Source organism: Xenopus tropicalis, chromosome 7 (assembly GCF_000004195.4).
Source record: "Xenopus tropicalis strain Nigerian chromosome 7, UCB_Xtro_10.0, whole genome shotgun sequence".
Classification (NCBI taxonomy): Eukaryota; Metazoa; Chordata; class Amphibia; order Anura; family Pipidae; genus Xenopus; species Xenopus tropicalis.
Window position 1 is genome coordinate 75,089,414 of NC_030683.2, and position 26,428 is coordinate 75,115,841.

At 34.5% G+C, this 26,428-nt stretch overlaps 1 protein-coding gene across 3 annotated transcripts in view; it reads right to left on the reverse strand.

The window, feature by feature from the left end:
• Window positions 1-26,428, reverse strand: part of robo3 (roundabout guidance receptor 3) — a 226,531-nt gene that overhangs the window by 8,105 nt on the left and 191,998 nt on the right. For all 3 annotated transcript variants that reach the window (XM_012966981.2, XM_002937521.4, XM_012966982.3), the window contains 17 exons: window positions 22,931-23,136; window positions 17,707-17,788; window positions 16,623-16,791; window positions 13,453-13,619; window positions 12,495-12,616; window positions 10,657-10,873; window positions 7,949-8,073; window positions 6,999-7,170; window positions 6,539-6,727; window positions 5,759-5,782; window positions 5,628-5,664; window positions 5,026-5,174; window positions 4,377-4,652; window positions 3,967-4,105; window positions 3,333-3,557; window positions 2,590-2,765; window positions 1,431-1,535 (listed from right to left, as the gene is read on the reverse strand). In XM_012966981.2, the coding sequence (XP_012822435.2) occupies window positions 1,431-1,535; window positions 2,590-2,765; window positions 3,333-3,557; window positions 3,967-4,105; window positions 4,377-4,652; window positions 5,026-5,174; window positions 5,628-5,664; window positions 5,759-5,782; window positions 6,539-6,727; window positions 6,999-7,170; window positions 7,949-8,073; window positions 10,657-10,873; window positions 12,495-12,616; window positions 13,453-13,619; window positions 16,623-16,791; window positions 17,707-17,788; window positions 22,931-23,136 (2,580 nt within the window). The remainder of the gene's footprint in view (window positions 1-1,430; window positions 1,536-2,589; window positions 2,766-3,332; window positions 3,558-3,966; window positions 4,106-4,376; window positions 4,653-5,025; window positions 5,175-5,627; window positions 5,665-5,758; window positions 5,783-6,538; window positions 6,728-6,998; window positions 7,171-7,948; window positions 8,074-10,656; window positions 10,874-12,494; window positions 12,617-13,452; window positions 13,620-16,622; window positions 16,792-17,706; window positions 17,789-22,930; window positions 23,137-26,428) is intronic.

The following is a 26,428-nucleotide window of genomic DNA, read 5'->3' on the forward strand; positions in this document are numbered from 1 at the left end:
AGGGCAAGAATGTAATTCTTGGTTTTCAATTTATGATCCATATTCACCTAATACTGATAATATTTCATATCAAACCACTTTGTTTGGTTACTCTTCTGCCTTCAAAGTGTGATGTGGTTAAAACTATCCAATATTCCAGTGACTGGGGAGGGACAGGAAAGCCATAACTGAGGACTGAGTATAGACACAAGGGATTAATAATTCATCCATCTGTAATGTTTCATCTCAGCTTGAATGCATCTAAAACTGGTGTATGGGATTTACACATTTGTACATACACATAAGCTTATGCCTAAAGGTCCTCATACACTGGCAGATCCACTCGCTTGGCGATGTCGCCAATCGAGCGGATCTTCTCCCGATATCCCCCACCTACATCAACGAGCCGATGCGGTCCCCGATACGACTAGATTTTCTAACCTGCCCAAACGAGATCTGGCCGATTTCAGGCCAGATATCGGTCAGGCAGGCCCGTCGGAAGTGCCCATATACGGGCCGATTAGCTGCCTAATCGGTCCAAGGGACCGATATCGGCAGCTACTATCGGCCCGTGTATGGGGACCTTAAGGAGACTTATTTAACCCTTTTTATAAATAAGCATGGAGTTATATGTCAACTTCTTCTATACAGAAATGCATATTGATATATGTTGTTTAAAATGCTTTAGGTCCACTATACAATTGGTTATATAGACTAGAAATTAATGCTGCAAAATAATAAAATGCTCATTAAATATGTAATGCTTTTCTACTTCATAACTGGTGAAACTCCAGCACATGACAGTTTAAAACTAAACCCTTTAAAAAATGTCAAAGGAACAGTAACACCAAAAAATGAAAGAGCTTTAAATTAATAAAAATATAATGCACTGTTGCCCTGCACTGGTAAAACTGGTGTGTTTGCTACAGTAACACTACTATAATTTATATAATAAACTGCTGTGTAGCCACGGGGGCAGCCATTCAAGCTGGAAAAAAGGAGAAAAGGCACAGGTTACATAGCAGATAACAGATAAGTTCTGTAGAACACAATAGTGTTTTATCTGTTATCTGCTATGTGCCTGTGCCTTTTCTCCTTTGAATGGCTGCCTCCATGGCTGCATAGCAGCTTATTTATATAAATTATAGTAGTCTTTCTGAAGTAAACACACAACTTTTACCAGTGCAGGGCAGCAGCACGTTATATTTTAGTTAATTTTATACACTTTCATTTTTTGGTGTTACTGTTCCTTTAAAGGCAAACTACACCACCAGAATGAATACTTAACCAACAGTTTATATTATCTTAATTATTATTGTTAAATGTTATGCATTTTTTTAGGCCTTTTTATTGTGTAGGGTACTTAGTGTATTGCAAAATTTGCAGCCACTTTGGGTTCAAAAACACTGTAAGATGTATCAAGCAAACATTCACTGCAATATGGTACTAACCTCCTTGTTTTGCTTCCCTGCGATAGTGACCTGATTTTGACTTCTTCTTTGCTCGCGATTTCTGTCCTGGAGGTGTGCTTATATTTTCTCCTAGTTGTGACTTTCCTGAAAGGATTTGCATTACATAACATTAAATCAACAATAAAAGGCAAGTATATGTTTTAGGACCACTTATTAAACAGTGAGTTACCTATTGCAATAATCTATTATCACAGTATATGTGATATACTTCGTCAAAAGTATTTAACATTTAAATAAACCTCTGGATTTCAAAGTTTTTAATTGCAATGATTGTGTACAGTATTAAGTGGCTTTGTAGCCTGGCAAGTAGACTTTTGTTAATTTACACATCCACTAAGACCACAAATAAACTATCAGCACGATGAAGGCGTAAGTGCAATACTACAACTTGTTTTGGGCAGAAAAAAAAGGATTTGGATAACAGTCCAGATAAAAAAGGCAGAAATGGGGGTAGGGGAGGGAAGACACTAGTGCATCTGAAAGAACCCAACAGACAGCTAAATATTTTAAGGAATTACAAGAAAATCCTTAATGATCCACTAATATGATCAAAAGAAGACTGATGCATTTGTTACTGAAGTATGTAACAATAAGATAATCTTACTAAAGGCAAAAAAATCCTAATCACAGAATTCCCAGCCACCATGCCCTGCCATGATGCCTACATGCCGAAGTCCTTTCACTCCACAATAGAGCACAAGGACCTGCATTTTCCAAATAAACACTACCGGTGTAGCTGGTGAAGGAATTAAATATATGGAAAAAAACTGAAAATTAATATACTAAAGTGCAGAAAAGTAGGATTGGTTCCTGAAACACAAATTTAACCACAACATTGCAGAATATACTTGATAACTGGATGATATCCTAGAAATATAGGGTGAAAGGACAGATACTTATCTCAAAACAACAAGTTTTTTTCTAATGAAAAGTTAAAAAGGAGGGACACAAGACCACTGTTTGTTAGTAAAAATGGGTTAATTTACTTCCTTTGTTTATAACTGTTCTTTGACAGGAGCATAAAATGGTGGCTGATTGGGAAACCTGGACTTCTAAGCATGTGTGCGCACAGGAGTTATGACTCCTCTACACTGATGTGTATATATGTAATTATTTATACATTTATGTCTCTACTTACCGCTGTTTGGCAAGTTGACATTTTCAGCACTTAGATTAGGATTTTGGCTTAAGTTCCGCCTGTGTCCCTGCCGTTGTGCTTCTGCACCTTCCGTTGCTGTATGAAGACTAGGATTTGATTGTGTCAGAGGAGGACTTGGAGCTCTTGGAATTGGTACCGATCCAGATGGCAGTCGTCTAATAATTTGAACAAACAAGATTGAATAAGTGAATCAATATTAGGTGTACCTATGTAACATTATAGCCCTATCACAAACAATAAACTTTAAATGTTTATCCCTTAAATAAACTGACTGTGCATCTTTTATATTAATATGTATGGTATAACTGGGGGTATGCCCAGAATAACTGGAGCTGTAAATGGAAGCCACCAAACAGGGACAACATGTAAAATTATATATATTTTCCATTTTGTAATTACAGTTTTAAAATACAGCGGTAACATTTATTTACTATGATTTTTGCTATGGGTAATGCAGTTATACACAGTGTGTGCCTATTTACATAATAGCACCAGTTTTTGTGGCAACTATTTGGTTCAATACACAAATCCTATATATTGGGATGTAAAATAGTGAAAATCTAAAGTAGCATAGTCAAGAATTGGTCGAAGCTTTAAAAACATGTCTGCACAAAGTCTGTTAATTAACCCACCTATATCATAGAATAATAATCAGTGATGCAAAAGCAAAATGTTTTCTAGTTGTTTATATATAAATATAAAATCAGACTAAGCTTTCTAACCTAGGATGAGGGGGTATCTCAAACTGATGTAGCCTTGGAATATCTTCTGCAGCATGCATCTCATCCTGGGGAGATGGTGTTAGAGTGGCTGTTGACTGCTGACCGTAAGAATGAGCAGGAGAAGAAGCCTCACCCCGAGGTGGAGGAAGTGGGCAGCCTTCTTGAATGTTTTCCATGAGGTAAGTTCTTTCAGGCAATGGTGGACACCATTCTTCTGTGTCGGAGCTATAATATACCAATAAAGGTTTAATAATGGTTTGGATGCACAGGACACCAGCAGTAACAATGCTACAGCTTTGGAATTAAATTATTTAAATATTTACTTATAGCAGCTTGCATCATAGCTGGCCCTTCTTTAATACTTAAAATTCTTCTATACACAGCTATACACTGCAAGTGAAGGACAGCTATACATTGACAGCGAAGGACAGCAATGTAAAGGAAGGGTCCAAGTGAAAGATCCACCTGCCTTAGCAATGTGCTTGCTGGAAAAGTTATCAATAAATATGTAATGCTTGAGAGAACATTAATGTGTCTAATAAATAACCATACAATATGTCAACAAAAAGTATGACTTGCATGACAACAGTTCAGATTTCCAGATACTAACTGGATTACTCATGGTCATCCATACCTCATCTCTACATCTGTATCTTCTTCTTGGTATTGACTCAGCTCATTGGCAGGCGGGGGTGGTGGAAGAATTTCTGTCCAATTTAGTGATGGTGTTTTTACTGGTTTTCCAATGGCCTTCTGCTTTCCAGATTTGGGACCTGAAAAGGCCAACATGCATATAGCTATATAACGATGAAATATTATGTTGGGCCTGATGCTAGCTAAATATCTGATACATTTCATAATTTAAAGCAAAGAAACATAACTTTAGGAATGCAATTATAACATAAAGTAATTTGTATTTTATTTAAAAATAATATCTTTTAAAAGTCCTATTCACTCTAACGAGATGCAATCAACATACCTAAGGAAAATTAATGACTGTTTTTAACTGTTTTATATAAAGGTTTACAAATAAAATGTAAGTACCATTCTCTGCTTTAGTTCGATCTGGTTGTGCATAAAGTACACCAGATGTTCCAGCCTGTACATTCCACTGGTTCTCTTCTAATTCAGGAGAATGCATGTTTTGTCCTCCATACGGTACAACAGGTGTTGTTGCATAAGGTGTAGTATGCTGAGAGAAAGCTCCATTAAAAGTTCGCATGTCATCAGTGGTTGGATCAATTGTACTGTATATGGGACCATCTGAAACACCTGTTCCGAACTTCTCAGTCTGAGCAATATAGTTTGAAATGCCAGCATCTATTCAAACCAAATCCACAACACAAGCATTAACATGGAAAACTAGTAATACACAGATTATTTCTTAAAATACTTTTACAAAATATTTGGATACTAAACTTTTATAATAAATACATTGTTAAATAGACAATTGTGATTTTAGAGGTGTCCTAAGCAGCAACTTTGGATTGAGGACAAGATCAATCCCAAATGGACTTTACATAGTTAAAACTAAATATATTCTGCAGAGCTTCTTGTTTCAAAGAATAATTTCTTAAAGAAAGTAAAATATTTATATTATGAAAGATTTGCTCCACACCTAAACTCTGTAACTGGATGAATAACTTTGTTCCTATCAGGAAGTAATGAGGTGCATAAAAATGTATCGCTTTACCATTATAATATCTCTCTGAAGGATTGTGATTTCCTGGACAACAATTCCCTGCAGGTTCTTTTGGCTTTCCGTTTCGTAGTAAGTTGGTTGCTGGCCATGAATCTGCTAGCCAAGGGTAGTTGGATGCACTTGTAGCTAGCATTCCTGGTCTGTATGGGAAATGAAACAAGTCACATTAATATTACTTAAAGCTCGAGACCTAATTGTTAACCCAGATTTTCAATATTATTCTGGTACAAAACTCAAGCAATGCAAATCTTTCTTAAAAAAGTAATGGGTGGAACAGTAAGTGCTGTTAAAGAAGCTACCATTCCATGTGGAATGAGCATCATGTGCTCATCAACTTTCAGTTACTGTATATGGATATGTAGCTAAAACATAATTAAGAAAAGTATAAACTTACTACAGGACATATAGGGGCAACATTTCATGGTCCACATGCTCTATATACTATATAATAATGAATATGTGGAGCTGTTAAAGGAATGCTGGGATGCACAGTTCTGTAACAAGTGCTGAAAATCTTTGATCTTCCCTTCAACAGGGGCACCTATGAATAATGTTTTAAGGCCTGAGCAAACAGCTTAATATGTTCCTCTTACCTTGCAGTAATATGCCCTGAGCTTTCTGGAAAAGATACTGAGAAAAGGAACAAAAAAAAATCAAAGGTTACTTTTGTAACATTATTAAAAATTAACTTCCATCTAATAAGTAGCTGAAATTAAAATATTACCTGCTGGTGTGTATGCAAAGGAAGCTAAAAATTAAAATACAAAAAAAAATGTTAGTTATAAAATTACATTTTAAAAGGGTTCATACAATTAGCCATGCCCCCTACTAAAATATAAAAGCAAAATATTTTCTGTAATTTATAAAGCTGTGCTTATTTTAATTCTTTAGGATTTCTCTAAAATAGTATACTTATTAAAGTTCAAATACAATCACTTCTTTAAATATTTGAATAAGGAGGTATCAACTGGAGATTAAATATTGTCTCCATAAGTATATGTATTTTCTGTAGAAATTTTAATTTCAATACATTTTTACTTATATGACAGTTTTTTTATAATTATAAATCCCACTAAGCAGAAACTGTGTAGTTTATACTTACATTAAGTTATGCTCTGTTTTTTTTTGTGTGCAATGGGGTATGCTGGGACAACAGCAGTATTGAAAAAGGAGTTGAGGAGAAGCATTGTGGTGTAGGTGGATGGACAAGAGGAGAAGCAATACCCTTATGGAGAAGGTGGGGTACTATGAAGCAATGGGTGGGACGGAAAGAGTTTATTGTGTAGATATTATTGAAGTATGTACTGTCGACTCCCAAGTTATGTCACCCACCAAAATGTGCCTTGATAAATTTATGGTAAATATAAATAAATATATATATATAAAATATATATATTTAATTTAAAAAAATTTAGCTTTGATGGAATACAGCATTAAAAGACCTTTCCAAATAGGCTTTCCAAAGGAAGGTGTTTGTGTTTGTTGAAGGTATTTTTTTTCTTACCAGTATAATGGCTCAGTTCTTTCCTCTTCTTCCTTCGGCAGTAGATCCAGACACTAAAGCACATTAGAATTACCCAGCATGCCCCTCCAATGCCAGCTATGAATGCAGGCTGTTTAACAACATCTGTGATTTGTTCAGTCAAGCTGACATTTTCTCCACTGGCAACTGGAACTTGATCTGAAGAAGGCTCTGAAATAGGGTGAAAATGTTTGATAAATATGCTTGCAAATAAACTATGGGACATTAATTAGACATTTCTATATTTATCTTGTTAGCAAGTGTGCTATTAATATTTTCATCTGTATTTAATCACTTAATATTTCTTTGATAAAGCTACAAATGAGTTAATTTTGGTTTTACAACATGAGTTACCATTAAGTTAAATTACATTTAAATGAAAATATGAATGCTGTCTATACATTCCAAATGAAAAAAAGCAAATCTGTTTGTTCTCACTCACTTATCTGGATGGTGATTGGTTGGCTTTTTACACCAAAACCAGCACTTGTTGCAGCAGCCACTTCCACATGGTAAAGAACTCCAGGACTAAGGCCTCTTATTACAGTGGAGTGGACAGTACCATCTACTGTTCTGTTGATATGATAGCGTGTTTCATTTCCCAAGACCCAAATCTTAAGATGAAAAAAATAAGATTAATATTGATTAATATTAGCTACTATTGCATTTAAACAATTTCACTCTCTGACATAAACTGTTTAAATGCACAACATATTAGAGTTAGTATATTAAAAGCATATGCTGTATTTATTTGATTACCATCATTTATATTATTCAGTCATTTGAATACAGTTTGACATCCGGACCACCATGAATAAAACCTTTACTAGTCTAACACAATTTGAAGACATCATATAAACATTTTACTTTTAGAGGCGGGTGTCTCTAGAAACTGAGAATATATTCCAAGCAGGCAGAATCAACATTTTTCAATCAACATTATAAGACAATAAAACAATAAACTCTCCTACAATTAAATTATTGGAAGCATTAAATCAATGTCCAAAACCAGGGCTGTGGAGTCGGAGTCGAGGGCAATTTTTGGTACCTGGAGTCGGCAAAAAATGAACCGACTCCGACTCCTACTAAATTTAAATGGGAATAAAAAAAAAAAGCAAGTTTAAATGTCCCAATTCACAAACAGTCATAATTAATTACTTCTCTGCTATAAGAATAAAGCCCAATGCACGCAGTGCATAAACGAACACATTGAGTGACCATGAAGCATTGACTGTATGCTTCACTAAATACATTAGCATATTAAAAACAGAGGAGTCGGAGTCGTGGAGTCGGAAGTATCAGAAACTGAGGAGTCAGAGTCGGAGAATTTATCTACTATCTCCACAGCCCTGTCCAAAACTTTAAGCTTGTAAAAATTTTAAATTATTTTACCCGATAATCTTGAATAATTCCATTTTGATGTTCCACTATAGGAGGTTCCCACGATATACTAATATTTGTGCTGTTATTCGTTCCTAATGTAACAACTGATACTGCTTGAGGCGGGGCACTTGGCACTGTTTGAAAATCAACAAAACATGTTAATTAATAAAGGAAAAGCAATATACAAGTACTGTGTAATATATGCAGAGAAATATCTTGATTTGTTCATTCAAGGCAAAGTAAAAGAAGCACTGTTATAAATGTTTATTAAGAGCTATGTCACACAGTGGGTCTCGTAAAAAAGCTTTTGTTTTTGTAGTGCAAGTATGAAATGATGCCATTGTATCCTATGTATACTATCACTTAAATTGACATACTAATTGTTTTATAAAATAAGCACTTCCAACATTCATAAATATATGTTTAAAGCTTATTAGAACTAAACATTTCTGATACAAGGCTTGAGTCTAATTATGCTGACATATAGGCCTATTGAAAGATACTGCAGTGAACCTTTCCAAGAATTTTTATATACTAGAATATATACATGCTAATACTTATATTAGTGTATATATACAGGTATGAGACCTATTATCCAGAATGCTCAGGACCTGGGGTTTTTCTGTAATTTAGATCTCCATACTATAAGTCAATAAAAATAATTTTAACATTAAATAAACACAATAGGATTTTGCCCCCAAGAAGGAGTAATTATATCTTAGTTGGGATCAAATACGAGGTAATGTTTTATCATTTTTAAAAATTTGAATCTTAAGAAAGGCTCTAGGCCAGAGCCAAAACGTTGATCGGATGGCAATGTGAAAATAAAGACTGAACTTTAATGAAAAAGACCCTGGAGTGCGCCTACGATGTGTCTCGAATTGTGTAATATTTCCCTGGTTGCACCCGGGCAATAATTACAGAGAAATTAATGGAGAGTTCGGAGTGCGGATCGCAATGTGGCTGTATATATATATATATATGTGTGTATCAATACAGGGTAGGACTAATTACATCACAGTGGATGTAAGGGACTATATTGGATATTTATGCCTTTCATATGTAATTGCAAAGGTGCATGGCACAAAAGACACCTAAGATATAGTTAAGCAAGTGTAAGTCATGGGGAAAGTGTCATATCGTATCTGAAAATAATACAGAGCTCTAAATTTCAATCATCTAGGGACATTTAAGCAAGTCACTTTGCTTCACTGATTGAGCTCAGAAATTCTTCTCACCCAAACCTGTCAAACTGAAAGCAATTACTATAGATTTTCCATTACAACAGAGCAAATATAGTGTTTTTCATTGGCAATTGCAGCAGAAGGACCCCATTAAATGCATCCCCAAATATATTCATAGAAAGAATGTTGGCACTAACCACATATCTCTGAAAAGAAATGTAAATTAACACACAGATTCTGTTCTTACATTCTTGTTATATATTAAGCCTGTTCTTTCAACTTTGCATGTTGCACTAAAAATACACAGCTTGGATTAACTAGATTGACCTGTTTACAACCTGTTTTTTTATATTTATTTTTATATTCTATGCTGATAAATATTTTATGCTCACTGAAAAAAATCATAGTTGAATTACAATGTTTTTATAATACAGTGTGCAAACTTTATTAACATTTAAAAGTTGGATACTTCATCAAAAGGTGTGCAAAGGTTAACTACTCACATTAAAATGTTATCCAAGAGGTTACAGCCCAGCTACATCTTGGATGGATTCTTAATGCAAAATTGTTCAGTTAGACTTTCCCTTGCTCATAAAAGTAACAGGTTCTCTTCAGACTGTCCTGGCTACTCTGTGTAAACCTGGCTTCTTCTTGTGATTGGAAAAGGGGCAATTTTTTTTATTTATTTTTTTTTGAAGAACTTACTTTACTGATATTTCATTGCTTTGTAATTTTGACAGCCCAAATGCAATAATCTGATTTTTTATACAGGCAAGATTTCTGACATAGTAGTAAGAAGGATTTAATTTATTTTACAGAAAAAGAGAATTCAGGTAAATCTGTGTTTTGATGTGCAGCAATGTGACATTCAACTGACTCAAAATCATCAAAAGATAAAAACAGTGTATAGGAAGTATAGAGAAAGGAAATATTATGCTGGCTCAGGTAATTTAACATCTGATTAAAAGTAAACAATATAAATTTTATATATTGCAGTGACAAGTTCTATTCCTAAAGGTAAAATGTTTTATCTTGCCTTCTTCCTACAGTCTCTCAGCAGCATAATCTTTCCAACCATCAAGTCGTTTCATTGTAATCTTTGACACATTCGCCAGGCTGCTTGTTACTTAAGAATGGATTATACAGACTACATCCTCTCCTGCATTCTTTGTGGCTTTATAAAACTGCATGCCTCATGAATAATGGTTTCTATAAAAGCAAGCCCTTTGTAATATTCCACAACACTTAATTGCTAAATGCACATATATTTCACAAAATTCCAGTAACAGAATGTCTACCATCCACTAATTGCCAGCATATTAGTTTTGAAGGCCTCATCTCATAATTATCAGGTAAAGTAGCAAATTTTCTTATATGGAAATACAAATGTTTTCACTGAGCAAGGCTTTTACATTCCCATTTGACTCTTTATTAATGATCAAAGGAAAAAGAGTCAAGGAGTCATTGTACATTTCTACATTTTATATACACACATATACATTTTGTATTAATATTCCTTGCTAGGCATTTTACCTTCTTCAGGTGTACGGATCAAAAGCACATCACTGTCCATGCCTTGAAATTCATCAAAATAAGGACGGATCTTGATTTCATATTCTGTGCCTTTTTTGAGGTCCACAAGGATAGTATTCCGTTCAGAGGGAGACTTCACATCCTGTACAAGCCAAACACTAGATTTTGGACGATACATCACCCGGTAACCTTGGATGAACTGAGCTTGCCGATCCACCTGAAAGAGGAGACCACATGTAATTACAAAAAATATATGGACAGATACATTTCTTTTTTTGCCATTTGTGTTGATAATAACATAGAGCTTCCCATTGCCCTAGGCTATACTACCAGCCTAAAAGAGGTAGAGAAGTTAATTGAAGCTGCAATACAACCAAAATTTTGTGTTTCCAAACCAGAAATCAACCAGCTTAACTCAGGTAGGACCCCTTACTTATTTCTAGAGGGCATTAAAAAGAATGGTTCCCCTCTGACAGAGAATAATAAATCCAAAGCAAGATTAATATAAATGCTACAAATCTCCTAGCTTATCTGATTTTCTTATAACATGAATAATTTCAAGGGAAAGGTCAGTATTAGATGGAGCAATAATTAACTAGAATTTGGCTAATTTCAATTAAAACATTGTAAGTGGTTACAAACCATTGTAAATTAAAGCATTTTAACTAATGTTCTCTAAATTAAGCGGGAAATGTTAAAGACCATTCTGACAACCAAAATGAGAAGCGATTAAATGTCAGAGAGTGGATGAAGATTTTATAGGCTTATAATTCGTTTATTCTGCAATGTAGGAGCTACTCATTATCATTTACTATATATATATATATATATAGTCAGCATACTATATATGATGGTATGCTGAAATAAATCACTGACCTGATTGATGCTGTAGCTGTGAGTGCTTTCTACTGTTGAGTTTGATATATATATAGACAGCAATGTATAATTGTATTATCGAAGATTAATTACTACTCAAACACATACTTTTGAGGGGTATTGGTAATCAGAAGCTACATTTTTGTGGGGCTCAGAAAAAAGCTAGATACAGTATCTAATTCAATTAATTCTTTATTTAATGTGAGAGGGGGGATGTTACATTATTCCTTGGCATTTGCTCTCTGATTGGCTAAACTTGGTTGCCAAAAGCAACAAGGATAGAAGTACCAGTTTCCCACGGCAACCAATATAATTTTACTATATTAATTTAAAATATCCCATTAAAATGTCTTTTGCTTAGAATTCTACATTAACAGGCACAGAAAATCAATTAACATCTTTTGTGTAATTTTAAAATCAGGGATACAAATGCAAAAAACGTGCCACTTATAATGAAAAATAAAAAAATATAACATAGTAATGGAGAGAAGGCTATGATAACATAATGGTAAATAACATTGTCTCTAGCAGCAACAGTAGCGACCAAAAAAATATTTTTTTTAGAACACAAAGGAATATTGCTGGTTCCCTACTACAACACAATATCAATTAATGTTAAGAAATAAGACATAATAAAATAAACTCAATTAAATTCTACATAATAAATTGTATATAATTTATCTGAAACTAAAAATCTTGTTGGATATAATTACATATTGACTTATTCCTCCTTGCTATTCAAGATGCATAACAATCTATAGTAACTCATAATCATTTATAATTCAACCCACAGTATTTTAAATCTGAATTAAACCTTCTGGATGTTTCTAAGTCTAAATGATAAATTAAATTTGAAATGTGTGAGAAATTAAAAGGAGGGGTTCACATCTTAATTACTGAGCTGTAGAAGAAATGCAATGATACAGTATTGAAATTCACTTAAATATTTAAACACAACTTACTGTCCATGTAACTTGCACAGTAGAGGATGTAAGAATAATCGGTTGTTGAAGCTGAACCACCACTTCCCCTAGTTGGCGCTGCACTTGCCTATGATCAACACCTTGTCTCGTTGGACTGACATCTGAAATGATGGGCATAAAAGAGTTTATTAACATAGCATGCATGCCAATTATACTAAAGTTCAGTTTTCTTTGAGTCCACCAGTGCTTGACCCACATTCATCTCTTATCTGTTCTTCAGCTCTGGGGGCCTCCAGTTCAGAGGGGAGTACGGTTGTTTTTAATAAAGAATGCATGACAATATGTGCAATAAGTGCCAAACTTTAAGCTGAAGTTTGATTCTTAGGGGCTGATTTACTAACCCACGAATCCGACCCGAATTGGAAAAGTTCCGACTTGAAAACGAACATTTTGCGACTTTTTCGTATGTTTTGCGATTTTTTCGGATTCTGTACGAATTTTTCGTTACCAATACGATTTTTGCGTAAAAACGCGAGTTTTTCGTATCCATTACGAAAGTTGCGTAAAAAGTTGCGCATTTTTCGTAGCGTTAAAACTTACGCGAAAAGTTGCGCATTTTTCGTAGCGTTAAAACTTAACGCTACGAAAAATGCGCAACTTTTCGCGTAAGTTTTAACGCTACGCAAAATGCGCAACTTTTTACGCAACTTTCGTAATGGATAGGAAAACTCGCGTTTTTACGCAAAAATCGTATTGGATCCGAAAAATTCGTAAAGAATCCGAAAAAATCGCAAAACATACGAAAAAAATCGCAAAGTACCGATCATTACGAAAAAAACGCAATCGGACTCCATTCGACCCGTTCGTGGGTAAGTAAATCAGCCCCTAAGAGTCAATGCAAATGATGCTTAGAACCCCTATTGTATTCAACACTATAAAAGCTTCACTGCATTTAATATGAATGATTTTGTCATGCAGTGAAAGCCCCAGAACTCACCTTGTGTTCGCACTGGTTCTGAAATTGGGCTGGGGTCACTAAGTCCATATGAATTTACTGCTCGTATGATGAAAAGATAAATTGTATTTGGGTTCAACCCAACCACCGTGTGCTTTTCTACTTTCACGTTGTCTGCAACTGTTTGCCAGGTGCTTCCTGCTGATTGGCTGTAATTAAAAAAAAATGAAAAAGATTTATTGATAAAGAATATGTTAAAAAGATTCTCTTGCAACAAAATGATTGCAGTAGGCTTTTATGCACAATTCGGTACATGTACTTTCTTTTGTTTAATTCCTCAGTAGGCATATTGATATTGGTTAAAGGAGAATGATCTCTCACAGGATCAACACCATGGACTTTACAATGATATTAAAGATAAAAAGCTGCTTTTAACATCCCTGTTATTCACTATAAAAAAACTACAAAATGACCCAGCAATATCAGTTTTGCCTAGAAACAAAGGAGTTCCATGTGTAAGCACACAGTATAATTCAGTATAACCTTTTATTATTGAGAAAGAACGGGGGAGGTTGTCAGGTGGTTTGCAAGTTATAATGGCATCTATGTGAGCATGTTGATTCTTTCACTGGAGAACAAGTAACTGTTAGATCATGCTCCTTGATAAGGTGTGCAAATAATTCTAATATGTGCCTTCAGTGACAGTGAAATCCATACAGATCCCTCTTACTGTCTGTATGAGAGCAAATTCTCTTTGCTATCTTTATAGCTCATCCATCCTTCAAGTCAACAAAAGTGACCTTTTTCATTGAAAGATTTAGATGATTATTTGTTTAGATATGGCATTGTTTATTCTGTGCTAAGTTAAAGTACTAAAAATCATCTTTAATGGTATATTAAAACTAGAATAAAATCTAAATGGAATTACAGGGCAATATGACTTAAAGGAAATGTAACACTAAATTTTTTTAAGTAACAAAGCTATTCTACCCTGCACCAATAACTGCCCTATCCTGCAAACCACTTAGTATTTTAAATGTTTTAATAGAAAATACCTGCTAAAACTTGGCTTCCTGTCAATTGAAGTACGTCGATACGGCGTGGGAAGGAGCTGCATCCACTATGCGACGATCGATTGATCAAGCCTAGCCTTCTTTCTGTATTGGAAGGAGTCAGGCTAGGCTCGATCAATCGATCATCGCGGTTTGCAGGATAGGGCAGTTATTGGTGCAGGGTAGAATAGCTTTTTTACTTAAAAAATTTTAGTGTTACTTTTCCTTTAAGGTCCCCATACACGGGCCGATTCTAGCTGCCGATATCGGTCCCTTAGACCGATTCGACAGCTAATCGGCCCGTGTATGGGGACTACCGACGTGTCTGCCCGACCGATATCTGTCCTGAAATCGGCCAGATCTCGATCGGGCAGATTAGAAAATCTAATCGGATCCAGGGCCAAACGATCAAAGCCTGGATTCTCCCGATATCGCCCACCCCAAGCAAGCGGATCTTAAGGTGTATGGGCACCTTAAGAAGCTTTGTTTTAAAACCTTTATAAATGTAACTAGCTCAATGGAGCCAAGCCTAGGAAGCAGCAAGAACTGAACTAACCTAATGTTTCATCATGCCACAAACAGACAATTACTATAACATAAAGAATGTCAGTTACCCTAAACTTAACACAGTTTAGCAACAAACTATGTTTGCATTACATACTAGCCCCTACCAAGCAAAATTACACTTATTTTTACTGCTTGGCTGGCTAAAATGTTGGAAGCCCCTTTCATGTCTGAACACATAGGCAAGATATTTTACTATTGTTCAGCAGAAGGTCCTGTGATGAAAGGAATTTCTTAAATAGAATATCAAAAAATTTAGGATAAGAGTCCATTTATTATAACTTTGGCAAATACCACATATGTAACAACATAAATGCATCAACAGAACACAGATACCCCTATATTTAGCTTTCTGATCCACTGTGGGGCACCATACCTGGTAACCAGAAACTCTTTGGAGTGTAATATATATTATGAAGACCTCTGTAAGAAATTATGCTTTTTTTAAATGGTATTTTTGTGTTCCTTCTTAATAAAGAGTGAAAATACTTGGGTGAATATAAATCCTGCATCTTTGTTCCCTAACCTCTCTATGATCCAGCCATATTTCTGATTTATGGTTTGGCTTTTCTTGCTCCAATGTTTGCAAAGAAATTTTCATTGCTTGCTAAACTATTCACCACCCGAGTACTCGATAAATCTTTGAAAAATCCTAGTGTGTGAGAGGGATTTTTGCTGGCTTTGTGATATAAATACACTAACACCCTAAGAAAATGTGTCAAATATAGTCAGAATTTTAAAAAAATTTGAATTGGTTTTTAGGGTAGATTTGAGTATATAAAAAACAGGTTACTCCTTAGAACAGCATCAGCATCACTATGTAATAGTGCAGTTTGTTTCCCAAGCATGCAGTATTGGCTTAATGTTTTTATAACTTATAATGTGAACTTATTTACATGTGAATGTAGAAAAAAAGTCTGCAACAGGTGTGTTTGACAGTGACAGGTTAGGTAGCAGATATAACAAGCTTGTAGTGCAAATAGAAGCACATCTTGAATGGGTAAAGGGTGAATTTTATCTAAACAAAGTTATGAGAAATATTCTCATCTGTGGCAGTTGCAATGCTTTTTTCTTTTTTCACCAGGAGATGATCTGCACCCAATATATATTCTTATATATGCTTTAAAATGTGCATTGTAATTGCTAATGCATGTTGCCAACATGGCAATTTTTGTGTGTCTGAGATGTCAATTTCCCATCAGTGATTTATCACTGCAAGAAACCCACTCAAAAGAAGCACTCCAAATTGGCCTGCTATTTCTGAAGCACATGAGAAAGACATAACAGATACTAGCAGTTATCAGTTATCCTGCCATGACTATTTCATTTTCTATAATTCAAGACAGATAGCTGCTAGTGTAACATTGATATCTGAGTTAAAATGAGAATGTGAAATATACTTAAATGCATTTTTAAATGTAATATGCGGCAGGTACTGAACTGAAAAGCCAGAAAAAAAAGCCAGAAGTGCATTTGTCATACAGTACCTAATAGCTAATGTGTAGGGCATGCAGGGCTGTCAATATTCTAACAACAAACACTAAAAGAAAACGTTATAACCTCTACTGAGGTTAGTCAGGATAGTCAAATTATTACCTGAATGCTTCAATGATATAGGAATTAACTTGTGTGTTTCCTGCTTGCAGATTGGGTTGCCATGTTAAAGTAACACTATTTTTGGTAACGTCAGTGACAAGAGGTTTGGAAGGAGATCCAGGAACAAGGCTGGGCTCAGAAAGCTGCACATGTATTGGAGATCCTTTTTCTGAAGAAATAAAAAGGCATTTATTTATATAGATATACTGTCATCAGGTATGTACATGTACATGTACACACACACACAAATATATATATATATATATATATATATATATAATAATTCATAAAGCTTTGCTTGCATACCCTGGAAACCTCAATGAAAACATAAAGGCTAAGGGGTAGATCCATGGTACCACTATCATTCTACTTTTCATTGTCGATGTGTATAAAAATGTTCATAACAACTTCACTGTGTGAACATTTGCTGTTATTCTCGTGAGTGACTACTGATGTTTTGAACGCTGTGCTATTGCTCAGTATGAACAGAACATACTCATTTTGCATAAATGATGATTTGAAATTACATATTCTGTGCACACAAAGTGGTGCTTTAACAGACATTCTTTGCATGTGTCTAATGGAATGGAAGAGGTGAATATATAATAATTTTCATTTTATTTTTTTATTATTCTGTTTTTTTCCCCCACAGTATTATTGATATCAATTTAGCTTGCAGATTCAGCCTTGAATAAATCTTGTCCTCCTATATCTATTCTGTAGATAAAAGATTTATAAGAATTTATAAAGGGGTATAAAGTCTAGTAAAAAGAGGACATATTCTGACAACATTAGGACCAGCATAAATCTATACTAAATCTATCTTCTGGAGTCAATAGCAGAATAGCCATAATAACACAAACAGAAAAAACAAAGGTAAAGAGTTTATAAAATGAATAAAAGCCATAATCAACTGACCAAATTAAAAAACGGATTATTTATATTTATCCTTTAAGAAACACACACACCATACCATAATAATTTTCCTCAGCGAATAATGCTATAATGTTATACCTGACACTATAGCACAAGGATGCACAATTTTGAAATCATATTTATGTTTATTGTATTTGTATTTTTTTACCTTGAACTTCAACAAATCCACTCCATGTAGTCTCCCCAGTTGAACTTGTAGCCACACATGTATATACACCTGAATCAGTCACCTAAAATTGAAATAAATCTAGTATAAGACATAAATAATAATAACATACTGCCAACTTTGGTTTGTCAGGCAAAGAACTACCACAAGATATCAAACTATCATAAAAAATATAGTATTCGCAACTATTTTTTTTTTAAATGTTCTAGTTATTGTATTCTGCAATTCTGTTTTCTGCAACACCTCCGTGTTCTGCATGTAAAATAAGGGCAGTGATCCCCGTTAACTACAGTGGGAAGAAGTGGGAATTGCCCTTGGGGTCTTTTAAGTAATTGCCTTTAGGGGCTGTGATAAACACCACAGGAAGATGGTAATATATATATTATATCTATTATAAAAAGTAATATAACATTATTTTCTCAACAGTAGAGTACACGTTACCATTTTTATCTTCCTCTGCATTTTGTGACTTGTAATTTCAATAAAGAAGGTATAAAGTCAGTGATATGGAATATAATGTCCATGTAAATGAAGCTTACTAACTTGTATTTGTAATGTAAAACACCTATTGGGAATATTTGTTGTATAAGTAGGCTATAAAAAAGAGCTTACTTAAACAAAGATTTCATGTTTTAGCATAAAAAAACAGTAAGGGGCATACAGCAGTTTACTGTGTGCATTGAAAATTGATCTGCATATTTACATTTATACGTGTATATGAGCAGACATATTGCTTGCTTCAGCTGAAACATTTTCTATAAAAAGCCAGAGATCAGACTATAAGCACTTGATGTGACTGAATTCAGGCAATTCATAAAACATCTCAGAGAAAAAGCGCTGAGCATGATAGCTGAGAACATCTGACAGAAAATAGTTTTTCTCTTCTCATATTTATTCACAGAACAAAGACACTTTAGCAAGAAAAAGAAGGGTTAAACAAGGCAACCAGAATAGTTATAGCTAATAACTCAAGCTCCACCATTTTCGTGCCTAAGGCTCAGGGTGATTAGTGACCCAACCACAAAGCATCAAGGAAGGCAATGAATCAGTTTAGGTCTTTAAAAAGAATCCCTTTACATGGAGATACCATTGTACAGTACAATGAGTCAAATGAGTCATTCTATATAAAATGCATTGATTTAATATCCAAACTCATTAAGTCATAAAGTGCTTATTGCATACTTACTGTTTAACTGTAATTTATTTGTCTATATGACTCTAACGTGAAAAATTTCTACATTAAAATGCCCTGCCTGCTTGGGTCTATTCCCGGCTGAATCTAATCTTTGAAGCAACATACAAGTGACTGGTCTGGGTGGGTGCCACATGGTTCTCTGCACTTCTTCCCATGAATCATAGCAACCTGATGAGGAATCTTTCCTTAGAGACCATTAACTCATAGTAGTCCTTGAATCCACATGACAACTCTAATTTTTTCTGGGCAAAGAGCCACGGCTGCTATAAAATGATGCTATTAGCTGTACAGGGACACGGGAGTTGCATTAACCTTCTGACTCTTATACAATGAAGGAGCAAAAATAACGTGAAATATTTCACTCCCCACTGACTTTCTGCATCAATTTTTAAGCAAATATTTAGCATGAACGCAATGTTGTATAAGAAATTTATGAGTAACCTCCACTTTACCTCTTAACGCAATTCCAAAGCAGAGCAGAGAAGCAAAATCTGCATAAGTTTGTGGAAATGAAACAATGCAAGGGCTTGCATATAATGCATACATATTTCTCATTTTAACTGCATGGCTATTTAGCTCTGTATAAAATTTACAGAGCAATGGAAAGTGTCAGGGGAAAGAAAAAAATGCAGAGGTTAATTTCAAATTTCAGAAAGCTGCTAATTGTTATATATTACATTCCAATGAAGGACTATTTTGATTCATAGTGGGATGGAATATCATGTCACTATATCATTCTGTGACATGTCCCTGGAGTATCTTTGACATGATTTAGCTTTCGTGTGTGACTTGGACCATTATAATGTGGAGGTCAGGGCAACTTTCTCTTCAAACTGCAATCAGAGGTGTAGATATATAAACATAAAATACACCTGTCATTGTGTATACAGTTCCACTGTGCTGCAATCCATCACAAGGCAAGATAAGTGAAGTGTAGAGCCTCCTGGGAAACACACTAACTCTTTCCCTTTTGGTATTATCCTCTTCGATGCTTGTAACCCATGTATGTGCTAGAGCCCATTATCAACGGTTTCTAACAGTGTGAAATGTTTCATGCCGTGGTGATAATATAAATGTCCACAGACAGAAGGAAGTTTATTCATTAAACCTCCAAAGATGTTTGTTCATGTTGACAACAAATATGTCAAAATGGTTTCGCTATTATCCCATGAGGTGGTTCTTTAGGACAGTAGGTTTTCCCATAAAATGTGGGACCAACGCACCATATTAATCCAGAATAAAACATTTTAGGTCCATGATTGTAATTGCTATATTAGGTGGTTAAGGAATATTCCTGAGACAATCAATTGAAGTTTTAAAATGGCCTCTGCAAACAAAGTTAAAGGTGGCTGAGTTGCTTTTCTTCGACAGTAAACAATTTAAGTATATTTGATAGTAAAATACTAAACTGTAGCTACACAAACACACTCCAGTGCAATAGCCAAACTGTATATACATTTGCCCAGTTCTCATATTTATAGGAAATGTTGAGATATGCAACCCTGCCACTTACTGTTTTAAGTTTGCCGTGTCAAAAAACAATTTTCATACACAAATACCTTATTTACACAATTAAACCAGACATCTTTAGTAATTAATTTTCTTTTAAAATGTGCTTTTACTTTGTTATCATGATGAGAAAAAAATGTGTATTGACTTGAAAACTATCAAATCTCACTGCAAATGTATACCAAGGTACACTGTGCAAGGCATGGGCTTATCATGGTTTATTTCACCTTAAGAATAGGCAAAAACTGCTCAGGGTTTCTATAAGAAAAATATTCTTGTTGTTTCAAGTTGTTCAGGATTTCAGTGGACCAACATAAATATGTTCTTTGAGGCTCTTGTTTAAACATAGTCTTTGATGGCTGTAAAAGGTTCGTGTTCAGATGAGTCACACATCAAACAATCCCAAAACATGACAGAACATTTCTAATTCAAGGTCTTTATGGTTCGTGGGAGTTCTTACATCTGAAGACATTTTTTGGGTGGGGGGGGTTGGAAATGTATTTACATAGAAAATTAGTGAACAAGGCCAATGATTACTAAACACATTTAAAAGGTGCTTTCCTTAAAGCGAGTCAAGAAAATAAAGATATAGGGGGGTGAGGGGTACCCCGGCAACCATAGAGGGTCACTTAAATACAGCACTGATGGTAAGCAGTCTACAAAAATAAAAAGCATGTGTATGGAATTAGCTCTCAGTTATGCTAAAGAGTAAAATTTACATTCTTTTTAATACACTGAAATCATGATCAGCAATTCTTTACATGCCAGATACTAAGGGGCAGATTTATCAAAATGCGAGATTAGAGCTCACCACATTAAAATTCACCCACTTTTATTTATTCCTATGGGATTATTAGAAGTGTATTTATCAGTGGAGTTCATTTGATAACTATGCAAAGCAATAAATAAAAAATGGGTGAATTTATCTGTGGTGAGCTCTAATTTCCCATTTTAATAAATAAGTTATTTTGTTAGTAAAAGAACAATGAATGTTTCATTCATTCATTCATTCTTATCTTTTTTATCTCCAGCAAATTATGTCTTGACTCCTTTTAAAATTTTAATAAAGTTCCCATCAGATCAGGCACAGCAACACTAAAAAATGTGCAAGCACAGAATTAAATATGTATGTAAGTAACTGAAAAAAAGAGTCTGACAGTGCACTCAGAGTTCAATCTTCCCCTCCATATAATGAAAAATGTAGGTAGTAAAAAAAATACAAATATAAATTTGCTCTGTGTTTGTGCACATATAGTATAATTTTGAATGCAAGTATGTGCAAGAAAGTTGTAAAGACCTTGGGAATTTTCCAGCTGGAGACCCCCAGTTTGCCCAAGGGCACCACATAATTATTATAACATCATTTAAGCTTTCAACACAGTGCAATCCTATTGTTGTTTCTCCAATGGGAGGCAGTAGAGGCTGCAAATAAACACAGGTTTTATTTAATAAAAAACTTGATCCAATGGGTCCCATAAAGGAAATGTTATTATGGACCCTTGTGACTGGAATCAAATATAATTGTTTATTGGTTGGTTGATCTCTTTGATAGCCAATCACTTATCTGATTTATCTACATGGTTAACCTATAGAGCTGCTTTTATAATCCCAAGAAAGCTTGTGCTTTTCCTATATATGTGTTTTTTAACTATTTTTAACACCATTTTGAAAAATACTATGCTATCATACAATTATCTGCCTACAACCAGAAAGAATACATAAAGAGTGCAACAGCACAAAACATTGGCATTTTTCCCTGTATCTCTTCACGATACTTCCCAATTTTTTATGGATACTATCCCCTTAAAGGGCATATTACCAATTAAAAATCTATTAATTAATACGAACACTATAAACTGGTTATAGTACTAGAAGGTTCACTTTACAAGAATCATGACTTGCCTAGTTAATAGCTAAATAAAAACAACATTGCATAGCTGAGTGACAGCAAAATATATTGGCTAATTACATGTTATTTATTGGATGTCTACAGCTTTTGAGGTCAGCGAAGTGGACAGGTTTGGTCATTATGATAAGATCTTTTTGCATTCCCTTTTCTGCATGCAAATTTGTTATTAAAGCTGTGGCCTTTAAATCCTAGACACGATTTCTTGCTTTACATTGTAAAGGAAGGGTGATTCAGTCAGGGATAGGGAGTTGAACCCCCACCGCCTTAACAATGACAAGTCATTTACTTTTCAGTCTACTGCTCTGTCTAATAAGTAAGAAAGGCAAATCTATAACAAAAGTTATTCACAACACAAACAAAACATTTTCTGGACACCATGGTAAATAACCCTTAATGCTCGAATAACTCTGGGAGCAATCAGCCAATTTCTTTAATAATTGTCAGCCTTACACTGCAAGGTTACTGTATATATTGCTTACATATCATTTCAAATTAACATATAAGGCAACCGGCTGAAAACAATCAATATTTGTTTAATAATATTTATTTTGTGACATGTCTGAAAGAAAAAACTTCACTTGAAAAGAACATACCTGTAAATGGGTGATCTGTAAATTTCCACTGTCCAACACTCCTATTCGAGGGTCACTTCCCACAATCCTTTGGCCATCTTTGAGCCAATGTATACTTGGAAGAGGATTACCAGATACCTGGCAATGCATCTGCACTGTAGAGTCAACAGCAAGGGTTTGATTGGCTGGTCCTCTACGAATTATAGGAGGAATTCGATCTGATGTTGCTAAAAAAAAAAAGTTAGAGTAGTGCTAAAAACAGACTTTAAAACCTGTATCTCATCCTCATGCATACCAAAAATATGGCTATGGAGAGTACCTACTTGTTACAATGTTTAGGCATAACAAGCTATGTATGTATAAAAAGACTATATAAAGAAGTATATTAATTAATATTGTTTGCAAGGATAAATGCACTGGCAGATTTTTGTTTCTACACATTTTTAATAAGCATATTTATTATTATTATTATTATTATTATTATTAACATTTATTTATAAAGCTCCAACATATTCCGCAGCGCTGTACAATAAGTGGGTTTCATACATTGGACATACAGAGTAACATATAAAGCAATCAATAACCGATACAAGAGGTGAAGAGGGCCCTGCCCAAAAGAGCTTACAATCTACAAATGCCTTATCATTACTTTATGAAACCACAACTACATCTGACTTGGTGTTGCTCATAGTATATTAAACATTTCTTATGACTGGTTTCTAAAGCCTAATAATCCAACCAAAAATATATTATGAGGAATTTGCCAGTGACATTATGATTCAAAGCTTCGCATGCATTTCTGGTTTCTGACTTGTGGGCTATGAGTTGAATAATTCTGTTAGACTTCCAGAAATCGGCTTTGTACAACAGGGAGCCCCAACATACTTCCCACCATGTCTGCCACTGTAGCAGGTATGAAAACAATCCCTTTCCCTTCGCCAAACCAAATGTTATATCAGGCAAATCAATTTTGTGTTATAGGACTATAAACCAAAAATATTCATTTATTTGTCAGTATTGAAATCTGTAGGCCTCAGAGTGCATAGTTGATAACTAAAATATCCAACATATAAATTTGGTTGAATTGAAAGCGCTGTTTCTGTTTTTTTACTATCGGCTGTAAATATAAAAAAACACTCACATATTTAATGTAACGCATTCTGATCAAAGATTAATCAACAATTTGCTGAAGCATGGTTTGTGCTTGGTTTTGCTGACCTGCATCTCTTTATAAATAATTGATTATCTCAATGGTGTAGCAAACTATGTATGGGCAATTCCAAACATACTGCACAAGAAGAGTCAGTAAAATCATATTAATCTGTTCTTCTTGCACACTCTAATTAATCTGAGAGTGATAATTATTTATTGCTAGGGATGCTGAACACTAGCAAACAACTAGAGTTTCTTTTTTTGCTTTTAGCAAGATAATTATGAAGCCAATTCTGAAACAGTGCAATGTAAATTAACATAACTATATTATATAAATATTGCTTCTAATAGCTCTGTGGGATAACACAGGCAGGTGCAAAAAAAGTCAGCAGTAGTGGTAAAGCAACAAAAGCACAAAAAGATGCAATGTTTGATTCTTTCAAGCAGGTTACTGGTAACCAGTAAATGCTATTTGTTAATTGGATGATATGGCTTCAATCCCAATCTTAGTTCAATCTAAAAAGTAAATTATATAATTAGAAATCGGGTTAAAGTAAAAGGTAAAGTACCCATTTGCTAGCAAAAAAAATGTAATTACATCTACAGTTTCCTTTCTTGTAAAGACTGATACTTCAATGTCTGGCTTGCAGCTACAATTGTTTTTAAAATCACCCTGTTTCATACAGTAAGCCTGTTGGCAGTGGCTGGTTTTATTGCAGATCAATACATTTGACTTTGCCTATTGCTGGAAGGTTTGTTCCGACACTAAAAGATGATTCAGAATAATAGCCTTATTGAGCGGACAGAAAAAAAAGATAAGAGACTTTGTGGTGTTGACAGAAAAAAAGGACATCTTTTTGCGAAACCTATATTTTAAATTAGGCATGCAATGTTAAACTGAAAACAACCAGGCATAATATAACTATGGCAAAAAAAAAAGGAGATGCAAAGTAACTAGGAGCATGATATAGTAGAAAATACAAAACACAATTTTATCAGCACTCACAGGATAAAAGATTTTAAAAAATCCAATATTTTAGTTTAGTTTAGTTATTTTAGGGACCTCATCAGAACTAAAAACAATTTTCCACCTCTAAGCAATTTTAAAATATTGAATGGGGTTGCAAGTAGGGTGTGCCCACAAAAAAGATATCATAGACTAGAGCATACAAGGAATGGTGCTAAAAAGTTGTAACAAATACAAATGTGAAGGTTACATATGGTGTTTTTTGGGATGCAATTTTGAACCTTAGGGATATATGATTTAAATAGACCATCAGGACTGTATGGATGTTGTTACCAGACATGGTCCTAGCAGAACATACTCTGCTCACAATAGTTACCAGGTGATATAAAAATAGTGAAAAATCCCAAACAAGTCACAGCTGATGACTTTGCTAAGCTAACTTCAAGAGGCTGCAGTGCTTAAGACCCTGTGATATCACAAATGACATTCTGAGTATGCTGTCATAAGCTACCATAATATCATGGTATAGTTTATAATTGGAGTCACCCTCAGCCCTCGTTCCTAACATCTCATTAAATTGTAAGGACATATAGCTGTATAAAGTCTGAAAAGGTTGAAAAAAAAAAGAAAAAGAGAATGTTGGAATGATGCAAATGAATTTTAATGTTACAGGCGATATTACTCAGTTAACCAACCTCTAATCTCATATCTTACTAGCAAAGGATCAGAGCTCACCAATCCTTGGGTGAATGTCATGTCAAAGATAACCTTGTGCCTTTCCCAGGCATTCCTGAATTCCAATGCTCTAATAGCACATAGTACTTCTGTAAGACTACTGAATGGATTCATCACCCATTCTGTAAACAATAATTATTTTCTAATGCTACTCATAAAATTTTCATCCACTGATCGTCTGGCCTCCTAAATGCACTTTCTGCTCTTTTGGCTATCTACTTAATTTTATTTAAAGCTAAACAGTTGTTTCATGTACAACTTTCTCAAACACATATACAGTGTATTTTCCAAGTTGCCTTATTTTGAAGACTACTTAAGGTCACAGCAAATTTTATTTATATCAACATTTCAGTTAAACATCCAGAACTCTGAAGAACTTGAATAGTGTTTATTGTATATCTCCAGATGATGCATATTTTGACCAAACATTCATATCTGATCAGAGGAATGTTGGTCTCAGTAGAATACATTTTTCTCTTATTGCTATCAGCTAAGTTTAATGTCAAATGTTTGAAGTGGTGCAGTTGGGACCAAATCGAGAATTTTATAAAACAAAGGATAGCCATCAAAACATATGTAAAAGAGACTGACTACTGAGTCATGTGTGCATGTTTTCTTGTCATCCAAAGTCTTAAAGAAGACTAAATGGACACTTTTACAAATTA